At 36.3% G+C, this 16,438-nt stretch overlaps 1 protein-coding gene across 1 annotated transcript in view; it reads left to right on the top strand.

Annotated features, from left to right (window-relative positions):
* The window catches only part of COL19A1 (collagen type XIX alpha 1 chain), a 179,437-nt gene that overhangs the window by 122,331 nt on the left and 40,668 nt on the right, over positions 1-16,438 (top strand). The window contains exons 17-24 of the mRNA XM_059468666.1: positions 4,165-4,218; positions 8,664-8,726; positions 9,502-9,546; positions 10,483-10,518; positions 11,418-11,453; positions 11,561-11,614; positions 13,565-13,618; positions 15,212-15,265. Of these exons, the coding sequence (XP_059324649.1) occupies positions 4,165-4,218; positions 8,664-8,726; positions 9,502-9,546; positions 10,483-10,518; positions 11,418-11,453; positions 11,561-11,614; positions 13,565-13,618; positions 15,212-15,265 (396 nt within the window). The remainder of the gene's footprint in view (positions 1-4,164; positions 4,219-8,663; positions 8,727-9,501; positions 9,547-10,482; positions 10,519-11,417; positions 11,454-11,560; positions 11,615-13,564; positions 13,619-15,211; positions 15,266-16,438) is intronic.

Raw genomic sequence — 16,438 nt, 5'->3', positions numbered from 1 at the left:
ACAGCAGGTAGCAATTTCTGCTGAATACAAGAATCCAAGTGGAGCAGCAGCTCCCTCTAGTGCTTTTTGACCTTTTCTCCACTTTAAAGGCTCCTGGATAGCAGTGAAAATCTTCTGTTAAACACACTATTCACTTTGCCCTCACAAGCATTCTGAAAATTGTGATTGTAAAATCAATATCTCTGTACCCTTCAAATGTATTTTATGTATTTGCCTACTTCCATTTTTCTTCTAAAGTCTTCTGAAAGAGAGACTGTCACATGCTGTTACCGTGCTCAGCATGGCTCTCCACTGAAATTGAAATGCAAATTTTATGAAACAAAAGAATTACTATGATAATAGGATGCTTTAAGGTTGTAAGAACAGCATTTTGATCTGAGTGCAGAACTGAGCTGGTTGCTTTCTTCTTCCATAGCTGCTAACTAAAATTCCATAGGATTCAGCAACACAGGATGGGGTCCCTGATGTCTGTCACTGTTGAGGTTGGGGGTTTATTGATTATTTATTTTTGCCTTGACATGAATCATCAGGTATAGCTATTTATATAGATGGGCTAGAGAACAGACAATAGGAGATTTACTCATTTCTCTATTGAGAGTTAACTTTATCTTTCCTAATTTTCTCTGTCTCTACTGGAACTCTTATGACTGGAGTAATTCCATTTCTTAATAAGCTTCCATTTTAGTGGATTAACTTGTTTTTAAAATCAAGAGTGATAAGCTAGAGTTGTGCTACAGACTTGCACCAGTATAAAAAAAAATTATTTGAGATGAGTCTGACTTCTGCCCAATTAATCTTTAGCAGAAGTGAAATGTTATCAGTGCTGGCTTGTAAAGGTTAGAAACATGAGGGCTGCCTGTTCTGGGCAAACACAATCTTGTCCAGTGTTGCTACCCGTGGCAGAGGTGGGAAAGCAACCTAGGTTGTGTTAAATCACTGGCTAGGAAACTGTAATTACAATTATTCATTCCCTTAAACTGATACTTCCAAAGCTAAGCTATTGTTTTCAACCGATAGATATAATTGATTCATTTCACATTGCTATAGCTTTTGAAGCTCATCATTCAGGTTATCATTTACCTTTGCAAGAGGCTGAACTTCATATTTTTTATCAATATGTTTACTTGTAAGATGAGCTTTGTGTTACTCCCTAAAGTTTTAAATTAAAACAGGGTTTAATTTTTGTCTGCATTGCATGTGATGCAGTAGAGGAGTTCACTTGAACTTCTCCATTTAATTACATGCACTTTTGTTGCTGTGATTCAATACATATGTCAGTGCCCCCAAACTAGTTATCTTAAGTAGCCAGCAGTTCACCTTGGAAATTTCATTTCCTCTGCCTCAGGAAATACTGTCATTCCTCTACCAATATTTTGGGAGTGAGTGAATGTTATCACTTAATTAAAATAAAGAAGAAATCAAAGCAATGATAAGTGAAAATTGTCAGTAGCATTTCTGGTTCTCCTGGACTTTCAGCTGCTTCTTAGAAGAATATTGGAAACACTTCCATTTTAGTATGGGAAAGGCTGGCAAAGGTTGGTCATATTGCTTGTTTCTATGCATAAAGTTTTTTTTATCCATATCAAAATGTAATTTCTTTCTTATGTCCTATTGTGAGAGACACCATGTTTTCATCATTCTTTCCATTTGCTCTTTGGAATAGTTATGCAATATTGTACATCTGCCCTGATGAGTTTCATGAGGTTTTGCATTAAAATAAACAGAAAAACTGGGTCTTATTTTAATGGGCAGACACCAAAGTGAAATACAGGGATAAAGTAACTGCACTGAGTCACTTGCAGACTGTGTTCTCTGAAATGGCCTATTTTTGAGATGCAACCAATGCAATTTCCTTGTTATCCATTTTATGCATGGACTGTGAGATTGGGTAGATTTTTTCAACAGTCTCATCTTTACAGAAATGCAGGTGAACTATAAAAGTTAAGGGAGGAAAATATGTTGTAAACCTCAGTAATTTCACAGTTTGGAGCTATTTCCCTTTAAGCACCTGTGTTTCTATTCCTGCCTTGTCTGTAGAAATAACATCTGAAACCTGTTTGCAATTTTGGGAAACAATCAGGACACATTTTCAGTTCTTTTCTTATTCATACAACTCTACTCTGTGTGCTTCGCTTTTCTCAATTACACAACTTGATATTAGAAAAAAAGGAAATCCTGCTCAAGTGAGCTTCAAAGTGGCAGATGTGCAAAATTCTCATTCTAAAGCTAGAAACTTCTGGTAGAATAATTCTTCAACTGTTGTTAATTTCATTGCTTCTCCACGTTCAAACCAATGCTGCTGGGGTTTTTTAGTCTGTAGATACTTCAGAGTAGACTGTGCAACTATATTAGTGTAGTGAAACTGTGGAAGAAAAGAGACTGGGATTTGGGAAAAAGTCTTGAATAAAAATATCTTCTGTTGTTGTACACTTATTTTACTAGTTTTTTATTATAGAAAAAATCTAGAAATATAAAATTATTAAATTTATATCAATTTTTGGAAAACAGAAATACTAAACTGGTAATGCAAAGGCTGTGGCATAGTCAAGAATGCAACCCCAATGCCTAAAGTTCTCCTTGACTGTCTTAGTCATGAGACAATCTGTGAATTTTTGAGGATATACTTGTTTTTCATAACTGTGCCAATGTACTTTTCGTCCTGTCAAAAATTATTTATTTATGTACAAATAATATCTGAGAGTTTGGGGTTGATGGCAGCATTCATTTCTTCCTGGGTTGTGTGGCTGCAGCAGTTTGAGTTGTGGAAAAACTGTAAAAGAAGCATGATACGTGATGTCAAATGCAAAGGGAGAGTAAGTTCTTATTTTTGACTCTTTGCAGGATTTCAGATTTCTCCAGGAATCCTGGGTTAAAGGATTCAGTACAGCAGGTTTACAGCGTTGATGTTGAGATGTCTAGGCAGTGCCATTATGCTTCAGTCCCAGTTCTGAATTGCCAGCTTTATTATGGATAGCAAAGTAAAAATTCTGTCCTTAACATCAGAAATCAGAGTGGAGTGAGATCTTAGTGAAGACATCACGACCAAATTGATCTTAATTTTAACATAAATTTGAAGTGACAATTCACTTCAAACTAACAGGAAGACACTTTTGTCTCTTCCAGTTTAGGGAAGAAAGAGGGAATGAAACACCTGAGATGTTTCAAGTGGCCTCCAAGTTTTCCTAGTACCCACACTAAAACAAAAGATGCAGAGGATAAATTGTAATTATAAAAAGCCCCAGAGGAGGAGAGTTGCTTTTGCACCCTGTCTGTTTTACATCCAGGTCAATCAGGCTAAATTACTTACTTGATATTTTGTAATCTTATAAATACAGTCAAATGTTTCTTACAGCCATCATGAGTGGTTGTTGTTCATATTGCTTTATGTGAAAGCTTCAACTCAAAGAGAATAGCTACACTAACTTGTAAATTTAATTGAGGCCTAAGAACTGATGGTACTTTCTGTGTTCTGCTCCATCTATCAAACTTAAAAATCTCATTGAGGGCATGCTTTTTGGCAGAATATGCCTAAAAATGGGCAGGTTTAATGTCCAAAAATGCTTTTTCCCGAGCACATTTTTCAGTGTTTCTGTCCTAAATGTTAATTTGATCAGGAAGTTCCTTTTACAGTGTTTAATTTCTTGATGAAACATGTGTTTAAGTAAAAATTTGCAATGCTAATAAAACTAGAGACTTAATATTCCGGAGAATTCTCACTTTCCTCAATTTCACTTGCTGTACTCCCAGGTTAAACTCCTAGCTGTTCACTCACACTAGGAGCTGCTTTACATCAAAACTTGTGCTTCGAGTTAGTGGAGAAGAGCTTTAAAATGCTGCAGAACAAGAATATTGTTCATACCAGAAGGAACTTGTATTAAAATTTATATGGATTTAATTGCTGCCAGGTCTGACTGACCAGTTCACTTGAAAATAAGTTGCTGGTTTTCAAAATTCAGAGATTTAAAAACTAACTTTCTTCTTCCTCTGTGCCAGAAAAAAGAAATAATGAAGTTACAGAAGATAATTTACTGTACACCCCCCCCCCCAAAAAAAAAAAAAACCAACAACTTTTACATCTCCACTGCTTTTTAAAAAAAGATAAGCAAACAAACATAAAATTTGTTAAATTAAAATGACCTTCTGATGCATATTTTTTCCATATAGGGCCCATCTGGACTAAAAGGAATCCTGGATTCATTGAACAAGCATTATAATGAGGTATGGAGATTTGATTTGGTGTCTGTGTGGGTTTATGACTAAGTAGTATCTAAGGGAGAAATGATGAAAGTTTTGGTTCCTCATTCCAAACCACTTTCCAAACCTAATTTCAAATTAATTCAAAAGGTAGTTTCTTTCCGGTTCCCTTTCTGCATCCCTCTACAAGTTTCAGTCCACACTCCAGTCACATTCCTGCCTTGTCATCTATCCTGCTGCCATGTGTCTTGCCTCCCATCCATCTTCTCATTGCTTGGTTTTGACTGGTGAAACTCAGAAAGGAAATGTGGGGACCACCTGGCTGTTAGTGTGATGCACCAGCTCCCCATTTCTAAACTTATTTGCTTTAAACTGAATTTGACATTTCTTTCTTGACCAACTCTACCATGATTCTAAAAGTAAAATAGAAAGACAAGGAGGCATAATTTAAAAAATATCTGCCAGCAGTCCATGAGAATTGTCCTTATGTTTGTATTACAGACTAATAAAAATACTGTGTCAATTATAAAACCACCTGCAGCAAAAAGAAATTAAAAGACTAAAAATGTTAAAATTGCATAGGATTGTGTTCACCTTGACAAAGCTTTTACATTCCTATTTCAGGTATTTCAAGTCATTTAAGCTGTGGTAGTGTCTGCCATTGTATGAGAATGGAGAAGTTCGCTTAATTGATTTGGGAGTATGCAACCTCTCTGATCAGAAAACCATTTTGTTCAAAAATTCAAGATGCACTATTCCAGCATTATTTCCCCAGTACAGTGGTTAATGTGTGTATCACAACTTAAGTCATGCAGGTCAAGCCTGGAGGGAATGAATTTATTTTAATATTAGAATGCATTAACTATACATGAATAGAATGCACATGTATTCAGGGTACTTTTCTTATTTAGCATTCCCAGATGAGTGCTAAAATCTTTCCTTGAACAGGGATTCTGGAGTTAAATTCATGTCAAACATACCTTTCCAGCTGCTTTTATCACTAAAGTGATTTCTTTGATATTAATTATAATATTTAATCCATCCCAAATCAGTATATCACCTTAGAAGCATGTATTAGGAGTTAAGCATAGAGCATTTTTTATGCCTAGAGACTTAGTTTCTGTATTGATCTCCTGTTTCATGTACATGCATTGAAGTTTTACATATTTTGGCTTTCACGTTTGGTTTCCTTACCAGATTCTTTTTCCTGCCAAAAAGCTTTCACTGATACCAGCAATGTTTTCTCTATTGGTACCATATTTTTTGTAACTCATTCCCCACCTCTGCCTTATCAATCTCTTTAATCGTGATAGTCTCTTTAAGGTTACTTCTGCAAGAGGAAATACAAACAGTGATGATCTCCAGGAAATGACACACCTCTGTCTCCAAAAGTTGTGTTTCTTATAACTATAATGCTCTAAGTAATCTGAAGGTGGATAATATTTCCTAACTAACAATCTTCTGGAAAAAATGTAGACCAGATGGTATGTGTCTATAAATTAATTATCTTTTACATCCTGGATAACTTATCAACTTTCTTCTTACTTCAGCTGTCTAGTTTGAAGATTTTAATGACTCTGTCTTAAGCAATTAACTGTTCAACAAGGAAATGCTGTTTGATTCCAGATGAAAGAGGAGTTGATTTTGTGATTCAAGTAGAAGGTTCTAAATATACAAACTTCTAGTTAAAGTTGACTCTTACAGTCAGCTTAAGTCTACAACAACAAACCTATTAATTCCTATACATTTTAGGATGGGATTGAGATAATCCCACTAAGGACAAGACAAAGAGGTCTTCAAAGAAAAAACAGCTTCTCTGCTTTCCTATTGATGCACTTAGGCAGATGTATGCACCAGTAACTTGTTTTTTCTCCATGCTGTTACATATTGTGACAGAAGCCGATTTTGTCCACAGCACCTTGGAGACATCAAGCAGTCTTTCACATTCCAGTATTGAATTTGCAGTGTGCCTCAGTTATCATTAGTGAAATGATATTTGAGTGATACTCTGAGGTTTTTGAGGTTCCCTACAGCACAGGGAATGGTGGTGTCATCTTCCATCATTTTATCCAAGTTTTCAAGGATGTCACAAGGTATTCTTTCGGTTGGGTGTTTAAAGTGTTCAGGTATTGGCCACATTTTAGTTGTTATAAGTATTTTCACACCTTTCTTTTTTTTATCCTAAGAATATTAGTATGGCTTCTTTGTGTTAGTATTTCTAGGAACCATGAGAAACTGATACCAAGAAATGTGTTGGCTCTTAAGGCCCATCATAAATAACAATGGTTTTTTCTGTTTTTCTAATTTCTCTGTTTATTATCTGATTGTTTGCAAATTTTCTAATTGCTGTATGGCAATTTCTGATTGCTGTAATAAGTATTGGTAATTGCACAATGTATTTAAATAATTTATTGCAAGCAGGATTTTTCTGGGTCAGCATCAATCACTTTATCAGAGTGATTTTTAAGGAGGCTGGAGTGCAAGCCTTTGGAAGCATAATTTACTTGATCCATGTATACAGTGAAAGAGCACTATAAATACAACTGCTGATTGCAGCAGCAAATTGTGCTGAACAGCAAACCAAGATCAGCAGTCTTCCCTTAATGAAGGTGAGAGGAACCTGCTGAGGATAAGTAGTAGCATTGATCCATAATGGGGTGGGAGACAGTGCTGGAGCATTGCTGCCCTCATTCTTCCTGTGTGCCTGTCTTTACAGGTGACTGTTTTTATATTCCTTCTTGTTAAGTCTTTTGGATTTTCAGCATGAATCAGATGCTTCACATGTGTTCAATAAACGCATTTTGTTCTCTTCTTTTTGCCAAGAAACTAGTTCTGCCCTGTATGTAACATTCCTTCAGAGATGGATACACAATGCCTCATGATTTGCACTTTTATACTCTCAGACCTTGTTATCCTTTGCTTGGGTCTTCAAGGTCTCTGTCATCCTTCATACTTACCAGTTTTCCATATGTAGATATAAGGTTGTTTAGCTGAACTGGCTTCTAAATATCTTTGGAAAGGGCATGTAAATCAGTTTCATCAACAATGTTCTACAATACATAAAAATAGAAAATTAAATCAAAACACAAAGAAATTGAAACTATAACATAATCTGGTCAGGAAATGTTTTGGAATCACTATAATTTGTAGTAGTTTTAGACTATTATGGGATAATTCAGCATTAACTTTCTAAGATTTTTTTTGCTTTGGTGTATTTTACCAACATTTGGTTTTAAAGAGCAAATTACCTATAAAAATGCAAAGAATATAAGAGTAATTGTTTGGTCTAAAAGACTTTTCCCCTTTTTTTCTCTTCATATATACAAAAAAAGAAACCACAACAGAGTATAAATCATAATTTTTAGTGTACTCACAGTAACAGACACCTGGATTCTCAGCCCAGTGGTGGTCAACTACTTCTCATCAGTACTCAGGTATCTGGGTTTTTGCATCTTGTTCTGAAGGTGATTTTGATAATTAGTATACTCACAGTGTTACAAACCCTAAACACCAAGGAGAATCCATCAGGAAATTAGCATTTCTAAAATAATTATTGATTTTTTTCAATTTATATTCAGTTACCATGTTCTGAAAATATTAACACAGTGTAAATGGCACACTTATTCATTGTGATATTTTCCCATTTTAGAACTATGGAAGCTGGGATATGACAAGGGGAGTTGGCTTACTCAGGGTTCCTGCTCACCCCAGTGGCATGTGTTCTAGGATTGGGATTCCCTGCTCTTGACAGGAGCTCATTTTTCAGGGTTATTGGGTTTTGGTTTTTTTTCCATTGTCATTGCAAAGAAACATGTTCCCCTTAGGATGTCTGACTTTGTGAAAAGGAAACCATTTGCTTTGTGTTTTATTGTGTCTTTACCTTGTACAGAAGAGTAAATAAATGCAGTGCAATAAAGCTGAGCAAGTATAGAACCTGAACCTTCTGGTCTTTAAGTCTGTCTTCCTTGAGAAGCAATGTAAGGAGCCTGTTCCCTGTCCTTTGTCTTTCTACTGGAGTAGACTTAAATTAGATCTACGTTTTTTTACATTTCATGGTACTCAAATGTAAAAAGCTTTTGGTTCTTTTTCATAGAAGTTGGGGGTTTTCTTCTTTTCTAACATGCTTGAGAAATGCTTTGTAACAATGACCATAAAAATATGTTATATGTGTTGAACTTTAAAAAAAATCATAGATTTGCATAGCAATAGGTAATATAGACATTTGTCTTTTATGCTTTTGTTCATTTTCTGCTAGTGTGGCAGGAATGTGAATGCGTGATAAAGGATGTGGTCTGCAACACATTACCTACTTGTACTGCATGGGCATTTATTATTATTCCCTTTCTAGTGGTAAATTAGGACTTCTGAATTTACAGCTGGTTAATTACAATAAATTGTTATGGTAAACAAGTTGTTACTGGAACTAAATGGTGGCATTTTCTAATATTTGTGGTAATATTTCTTTCCAGAGTGACACAAGACTACTGGGAATACTTGGGACCCCTGGACTTAAAGGCCAGAAAGGAGACATTGTAAGCATTTGGGATGAATTTGGAGAAGTTTCAAAGGGCCTACCCAACCTGTCCCTGCCACCCTCAACACAGTGCATTTTATTTGATTTATCCCAATGGGCTTTGAAGGAATAGATTTTTGAGATGACTGGCACTTTAATCTGTGTAGACCAATATTCAACTCACCGTGTTATCCTGCAGAGGCAGCATGTGATCCTTTCTCCTTTAGTATAAATAGAAAGGGGAAATGCTGAAGGAATTATGTATGGTTTCTATAATGCCATCTGAGAAGTCAAATGAGCTGCCCTGCCAGTTATGTGGGAAAGACTCAATCAAAAAGTTGAAATTCAGAAAATATTTTGGATAGTAAATAATGAATATTTAAAGCAGTTTCTCTGTAGCGATGAGGCTTTCTATACCAAAAATACTCACAGACAGCCTCTAAAAATTACATGGAAATCTAATTCTGAATGCATACTTTATTGTTTATAGGTATCTGTCCTGTATAAAGAGCTCACTGATATTTTAACAATTGCATGCCTTTCAGACTTTTAAGAGAAGAGACAAGGGCTCTGGATATGTGACACAATTGACAACACTTTATTGAGAAGCCTGCAGATCTTCTATAGAAAACAGCCATTTAAATTCATTTGCAGATGTTTAAGCTTGATTTCCATTGTAATAATCGTTAAGATTTTGTAGCCCACACAGAAAAAAGTACATTTAAAGAAGAGGATGGGGTTATTTACATTTGCCAGAATACAAAGATTTTAAATATAATTAATTTTATTAAAAGGGTCAAAAAGGAGAATTGGGCATGACTGGTGCAAAAGGAGAAAAGGTGAGTTAATTCCTTACTTCTGTGCTCATGTGCTAGAAGTTGATGCAATGTACTGATTTTGAATGAAATCTTGTAAAATATACGGGAGATCAAGGAAAAATATGTGGGTATGGGAAAAGTTGTCCATCTCTAAATGTCCTTAGACTTTATTCAAGCCCCTTATTGGAGGGTATTTACATAGGCAAGTAAATTTCCCTGTTTTACCACCTCACCAAACCTTTAGCTTTAATAGCATTCAGACTGTTACTTAATACCTATTTAAAATTATTTTTATATATATTTATGATCAGAGGCTGCCTCATTAATTAGATGACAGTCATACTTTTTCAAGTTATGATCTTCAATATCTATATGAAAAAACAGGAAGCTTTAAATTATTAAAATTTGCACATTAACATGCTTATTTAGTATTTTTAGTTTAAGCATAAATTTTACAGTATGATTCAGAAGGTATTACTTGGGAACAGAAGTGTATTTCGCTTTTCTAGGAACATGTGCTGTACATAGTTCTACTGATTAATAGTTGTTTTCCCATTCATCTGTGAGGCTTCTTGATTTCTTTGGTCATACCTATATATTACTATATAATTTTCATGCAGGCAGAAACAGTATTTTTACTCCATTGATAGAACAGATTTATGATTCTGTGTGTTATAAAGCACCTGTGCTTGAGAATTTTTCAGATTTGGATGCATGATTGCTCTCTTTAGTTCACGTTCTTGACCCTCCCTTGTGCTCCTGCTTGAAGGGATCATGAATATCATGGTCTTGGCATTAAATCAACATCATCTCTCAAGCAAACTTTCTAATACATATATTTGTATTTCAGACAGTTTTAAAATAGCCACATTTTCCAGGACTCTTCAGCAAAACTAGACATATGTGCTATTTACCATTTCAAATAAATCTGTTAACGTCTTTTCTACTTTTCCTTAGGGAGAGCCTTCTGAAAAAGGGGACAAAGGAGACCCAGTAAGTATAACATATTTTGAATATTCACTGCTGTGAATAATACACAGTTGAGATTACTGTCACACCATATTCATTCTGTAATTCTTTTCTTTGTAGACATCCACTAGATGCAGGGATTATGTGGAATAGCATATGTATTGTCTCCTTCTTACATATCCATCAAGGTCTCCCAGGTTATAAATAAAAAACAGAAGTGCCCTGATTTTCAGCATTTCTGTTGCTGGTACTGTCCATGAACTGAGTTTAGAGCACATGCTTTTTTTTTTATTCCCTGAAGGTTCTTTCTTTCAGCTTTTCCAGAAAGTTTTATGTGGCCTGATCTGTGCTGTTTTGATGCCACTAGTGTGGCAATTAACATCAGGCTGTTCTCATACAGCTGTTTAATGTGTGCATAACTTTTTTCTTATTTTGAGACAAATTTTCAAACACTCATTCTGTAAGACTCTCTTTACCTATGTTCCGTGTTTGTAATTAGTTTTTTGTCCTCTCTTACGATATTTGATCAAAACTAGTTGTGCTTTTAAATATAAAACTCAAGGTTACTGAGACTTTTTATTAACATATTATAATAATCAGAATAAGTCCTACTGTAATAATATGTGGGCTTGGAGGTGAATATTGGTTACCAGAAGAGATGTAGTGGTGATGAATAGACTGGAAATGCTGCTAAGGAAATGTAGTGTTTTCAAACATTTTTCCTTTAAAACATTGGGAAAACTTGCAGAAGAAATTAGGTTGCTATGTCTTTCAGAGTTTGCAAAAGGCATCAGAAATTATTTTATATTTTCTCAATATTTAAGTCTGCAAACTGCATAACAATATTTTAAGGTAGCAAAATAAGCTCTTATTTGATCCTACTTTAATTTCTAACTTCTTATAGTTGCATTTACTATTTTCAGGGAGAGACTGGAATGGAGGGATCAAAAGGAAATAAGGTATTTTTGGACTTGTACATACTGTATACATTGCCAGTATACTTAGCTGATACTGGGAGACATAGCAGTAAACTTGGATTTCTTTTTTTCTCAAACAAAATCATTAGGGTGAAATGGGAGATCCTGGACCACCTGGTCTTATTGGAAATCCAGGATCAAAGGTAAGTGAAAGTTATTTCATCCAATAACAATTGCATTCTATGCTGTTATATAACAGGACTCTGAAGCTATCAACTCTTTAGCTAGTATTAATGGGCAAAGAATGCAAATAATTTATATCAAAAGTTCGTGCTTGGATCATGACTATTTTACATAAAATTTACGTTATACATTAAGTTCTTGTTGCTCTCAGCGTCACACAGAAAGGAATATTCAAGCAACACTCAGGTGTTATTTTGTCACTTGAGGATATGAGCACCCATTTTGCAATTAGAAATCCTCTGGTAGCTGGGTGAATTCTCTTTATGCTTAGTGAGGCAAGGAGCAATCACTGCCAGTACTTGAGCAGCTCCTTTGTTCAGTCCTGTGAGGCAGCAGGTAATGTTACAGCAGTCATGGCCTGGCTTTGAGTCTGTCCTCACAGGCAAACCTCAGGAAGTGTGGCCTGCATGAGTGGACAGCGAGGTGGATTCAGAACTGAACAGCAAATACCAGAGGCTCATAATCATGGCACAGGGTCTGGCTGGAGGCCTGTCACTGGTGGTGTCCCCCAGGGTTCAGTACTGGGCCCAGTCTTGTTTAGTTGGTTCATCAAGGATTTGGATGAAGGAACAAAGGCATCCTCAGCAAGTTCCCTACAACACAAAGTCTGGGAGGAGAGGCCAATACCCCAGAGGGCTGTGCAGCCCTTCAGAGGGACCATGACAGGTTTGAGAGATGGGCAGAGAACTGTCTGAAACTCAACAGAGGAAAGTGTAGGGTCCTGTACCTGGGGAGGAATACCCATAGGGGACAACTTGCTGGAGAGCTGCTCTTTGGAGAAGGACCTGCAGACCCTGGTGGACAACACCATGAGCCAGCAGTGTTCTTGTGGACAAGAAGGCCAATGGTGTCCTGGGGTGCATTAGGAAAAGCATGGTCAGCAGGGTGAGGCAGGTGATCTTGCCCTTCTGTTCAGCCCTGGTGAGGCACATCTGGAGTGCTGTGTCCAGTTCTGGGCTCCTCAGAACAAAAGGGACATGGAGTTCTTGGAGCAGATCCAGTGGAGAGCAAAGATGATTAAGGGATTGGAACATCTCCCTTACATGGAAAGACTGAGGGAGATGGACTTGTTCAGCCTTGAGAAAAGAAGTACACCTCATCACTGTTTATTAGTGGTGATGAGGTGATGAGGTTTCCAGGCTCTTACCAGTGGTGCCAAGCAATAGAACAAGAGGCAATGGGCAGAAACTGATGCATAGGAAATTCCACCTGAGCATGAGGAAGAACTTCTTTACTCTGTGGGTGACTGAGCAATGGAACAAATTGCTCAGGGAGGTTGTGGAGTCTCCCTCATTGAAAGAAACTGCAATGTGATCTAGAATGACCCTGCTTGAGCAAGAAGGTTGAACCAGACAACCCACTGTGGTTGCTTCCAACTTCACCCATTCTACAATTGTGTAATTCCATGAAAAAAGTAACTGAAGCACAAATGTTCTTGAGAATCTCTCATGATGCCTTGAATTGTATGAAACACAGATAGAATTAGAAATATTAAATCTAACTGCCACCCAACAGTATTCATGTTGGATAATATTTTAATTTTTAGATCATGAAAAGAAGACCCAGTGAGAATGGATGTGGCTATAGAAGCCTCAAAATTGTTGTCATAAAAATTATTCTTGAAATCTTGATCTGTTCTTTTTTTATGTCTTTCCCTTTAGGTATTCCCTTTGTATTTACTTGTATTTGCTTTATATACATACTTTGGATTTTGTACGTATCCGTCCACAAGACTTACAGAACTAAATGTTAGAGTAAGGGAGAATGAGCAAACTCTCTACTTCTTACTCCATGTGGAAGACAATTCTAAATGCCTGATGTTTTAATATATTTACACATAAGAATGCTTTACACCATATTGCAGTAGTTGATTGACTCTTACCTCAGGTGTGTATTATATCATTTCACAGGGACTGCAAGGCCCTCCAGGACCTGTTGGACCCAGGGGACTGCCAGGAGAAGCTGTATGTATTGGGCCGTTTCTCCAGCTGTAGCTGGGGTGTGTGCACAGTGAAGCAGTGCCGCAGAAGTCACCATAGCTGCTCCTTTGTGGGTGGTGCTGCAGCTATCAGAGGTTGAAGCACAGTAGGATGGGATGCCTCCCTCAACAGGCCATTATCTTGAGTTTCATTAAACCATCTATATCGTGCTTCTTACACTGTTTGATAGCCTGGAGTGGATGTGGATATTGGGGTTACTTTTTACATTAAATTACATTGTCAAAGAGTCATCTAGCAGATAAGGATTACTTCTTTCTTTCCTAAGAAACCACTTGAGCTTGGCCCAACTAAAAAAAAAATTTGGGAAATCCTTAGAAGAGAAGAGAGAGGAGAGGCTGTATGTATTTTATACCAATATCAAAAATGGATAGGGTAGGCCATGATCAGTAAGCATAAATTTTCATTTCCATAATGATTTTGTGTTGGTATAAGCAGAATATTCTTCATTAGGGTACTTTCTTTCTTATGCTTCTAGTTTGGATGCCTGGGTGAAACGAGTAGCTGTCTGTACTAAGTACAGAATGCAGCAGAGAAAGCAAACACAGCTGCTGAACATTCACTACCGGCATGAAAATGTTGTCATCTGTCATATGTCAGTGTATACAAAACTGTGTACTTTCTTCTCTTCACTGAGAAGAAAAATTAAAACAATATGTGTTTCCTTGTCTTTTTCTTAGAGAGTTCATTTTCCAGTCCAGCTTAAGTTTCATACTAAGATTTTACTGTTCAGTTTGGGCAATTTTATCCTTTACTGTGAAAATTACTGGTATTCTTAACAAAATGCTTGACTAAATAGTTGGTTGAATAACATTGAACGGTCATGGAAAAAAAATTCTGTATTTGTTGCAGTATTGTGAAAGAACCCAATTAAGCCTTACTTGTTATTTAATAGTTTCTATTTAGATTTTAATCTTTTTCATTTATCTTCATTTCTCTGCATTTATAAAAATCCTTCATGAAAAGGAAAAGGGAAAATACTGAAGTTAAAATCAAAATGTGAAAGATGAGAAGATTTAGACAAAAGAAAGGCTGGAACATACTTTATTTAGTGAAAATGTTCGACTGTCCATTACATATCTAAAACATTTAAAAGGAATTGTTGGATTAACTAATGTGAAGTATTAGAAATTAATTGAGGCTTTTAAGATACCAGTTTGAATAATTAACTAGTACAAGAAATCATGCAGCCCTCCATGGGCAAAAGAGATGAGACACTTACTTAAAATTCAAGTTTTTATGTGCTACTTCTTTCCTTGAAAAAACAGTTGATTTTCAAGACTTGGAATTACTTTGAAATAGAAGAAATAAACCGTTTTGTCTCTGCAATTCTCCCCAGTAGGGTCCAGAAAATAATCTTGATTATTACATTTTAACTTAAAGAAAAATGATTTATATATTTAATTATGGAGGCATTAATTAACTTATAGTCTTTAACATTTGGAGTCATTACTAATGCACAGTAAATATTCCAGTGTAAACTGTTTTTCATCTGTGCTTTTATATAACCATTAAGGGAATAGCTATAAAAATGTACAGTTATATTTTTATTGATTCCAGGGCTTACCAGGAGATCCTGGGGTACCAGGAAACCCAGGAATTAAAGGAGACAAGGTATGTCTTAAGTGTTTTTCATTAAGCTTGATATGTTAAAGCATTTTAAATTTTCACTTTGAGAGAAACCTTCCATTCTTCTGTAGTGCATCTGTGTGGCTGCTGTGTGAAGTGATTTTAAAATGTACCAGCAGCAACCTCCTGTGTCTTGGAGAAGAAATATCTCTGCACTTGGAGATGGTTCAGGCCAGTTTGGCAACCCAGCTGCTCTTTAGATGAATAATTCAAGTAATATTTCAAAGAGATTGGACTGTGCCCTTAGATCTGGGCTGTGCAGAAATGTCACTTCAGGTCCTGACTACAGAACAACCTTTGCAGGGTAGTGTCCTACCCCACTAAAATCCCACTTCACAGTCAGACATATTCATCTTGGCAGAGCTCTAGGGCAGCTACACTGGCTCACATGTAAGCTAAGGCTGGATCTCCTTAGGACATTGTATTTTGCTGTGTAGAAATCCCTTAGTTAGAATTCATCTCCATCAGCAAGGACTAAAAATTATGTGTGTGCATATACTAAATGTAAAGAAGGAGAAAAAATGAGGATATACAGGTGTGCTCTGAGCTATGGGATATGTTGTGGTATTTATACATTATGGGGTACCAGGGAAACCAATAAACTGTAGTCTGAAGTGAGCTGAAAGAAAGGCAAAAGAAATAACTGGAACAAGGACAAAAATATACTCATTTTGCAAAATGGGACATGGTGGTTCAGAAAAAATCAGAAAGGGTGTTGCAGGAGCCTGCAAGGGACAAGAGGCCAGCATAACAAAAGGCTCAATTTTACTGCATAAACAGCAGAGTTTAGCCATGGGGAACAAGAGACATTGCTTGTATTGAAATAAGAGCAGAGGTGTAAAGAGGAATACACTCAAGACCCCAGTGGTTGATAGCTGGGAGAGACAGCTGTTGTTTCAGCTGTTGTTATGAATTAGTTGGCAGAGTTTAATGACAACTTGCATATTAGGAGCCTGGAGAACAAGAAATGTAGATCAGATGCATTGCAAGCATGGAAAACCAAGAGAATGCTGGTTATTGTTGATGGTTCTATGACCCATGTCTCCAATTCTGTAACTTTTTGAAGGAAAATATGAGGGTATTTTTTATTCTCTATATCTTTTCAGGTACTGGCACTTTCTATGATAAACTTGATAATATTTAGAGATTTTTCATAGG

This window comes from Ammospiza nelsoni, chromosome 3 (assembly GCF_027579445.1).
Source record: "Ammospiza nelsoni isolate bAmmNel1 chromosome 3, bAmmNel1.pri, whole genome shotgun sequence".
Classification (NCBI taxonomy): Eukaryota; Metazoa; Chordata; class Aves; order Passeriformes; family Passerellidae; genus Ammospiza; species Ammospiza nelsoni.
Note: the sequence above shows the minus strand (reverse complement) of the source record. Positions and strands in the feature narration are given on the sequence as shown.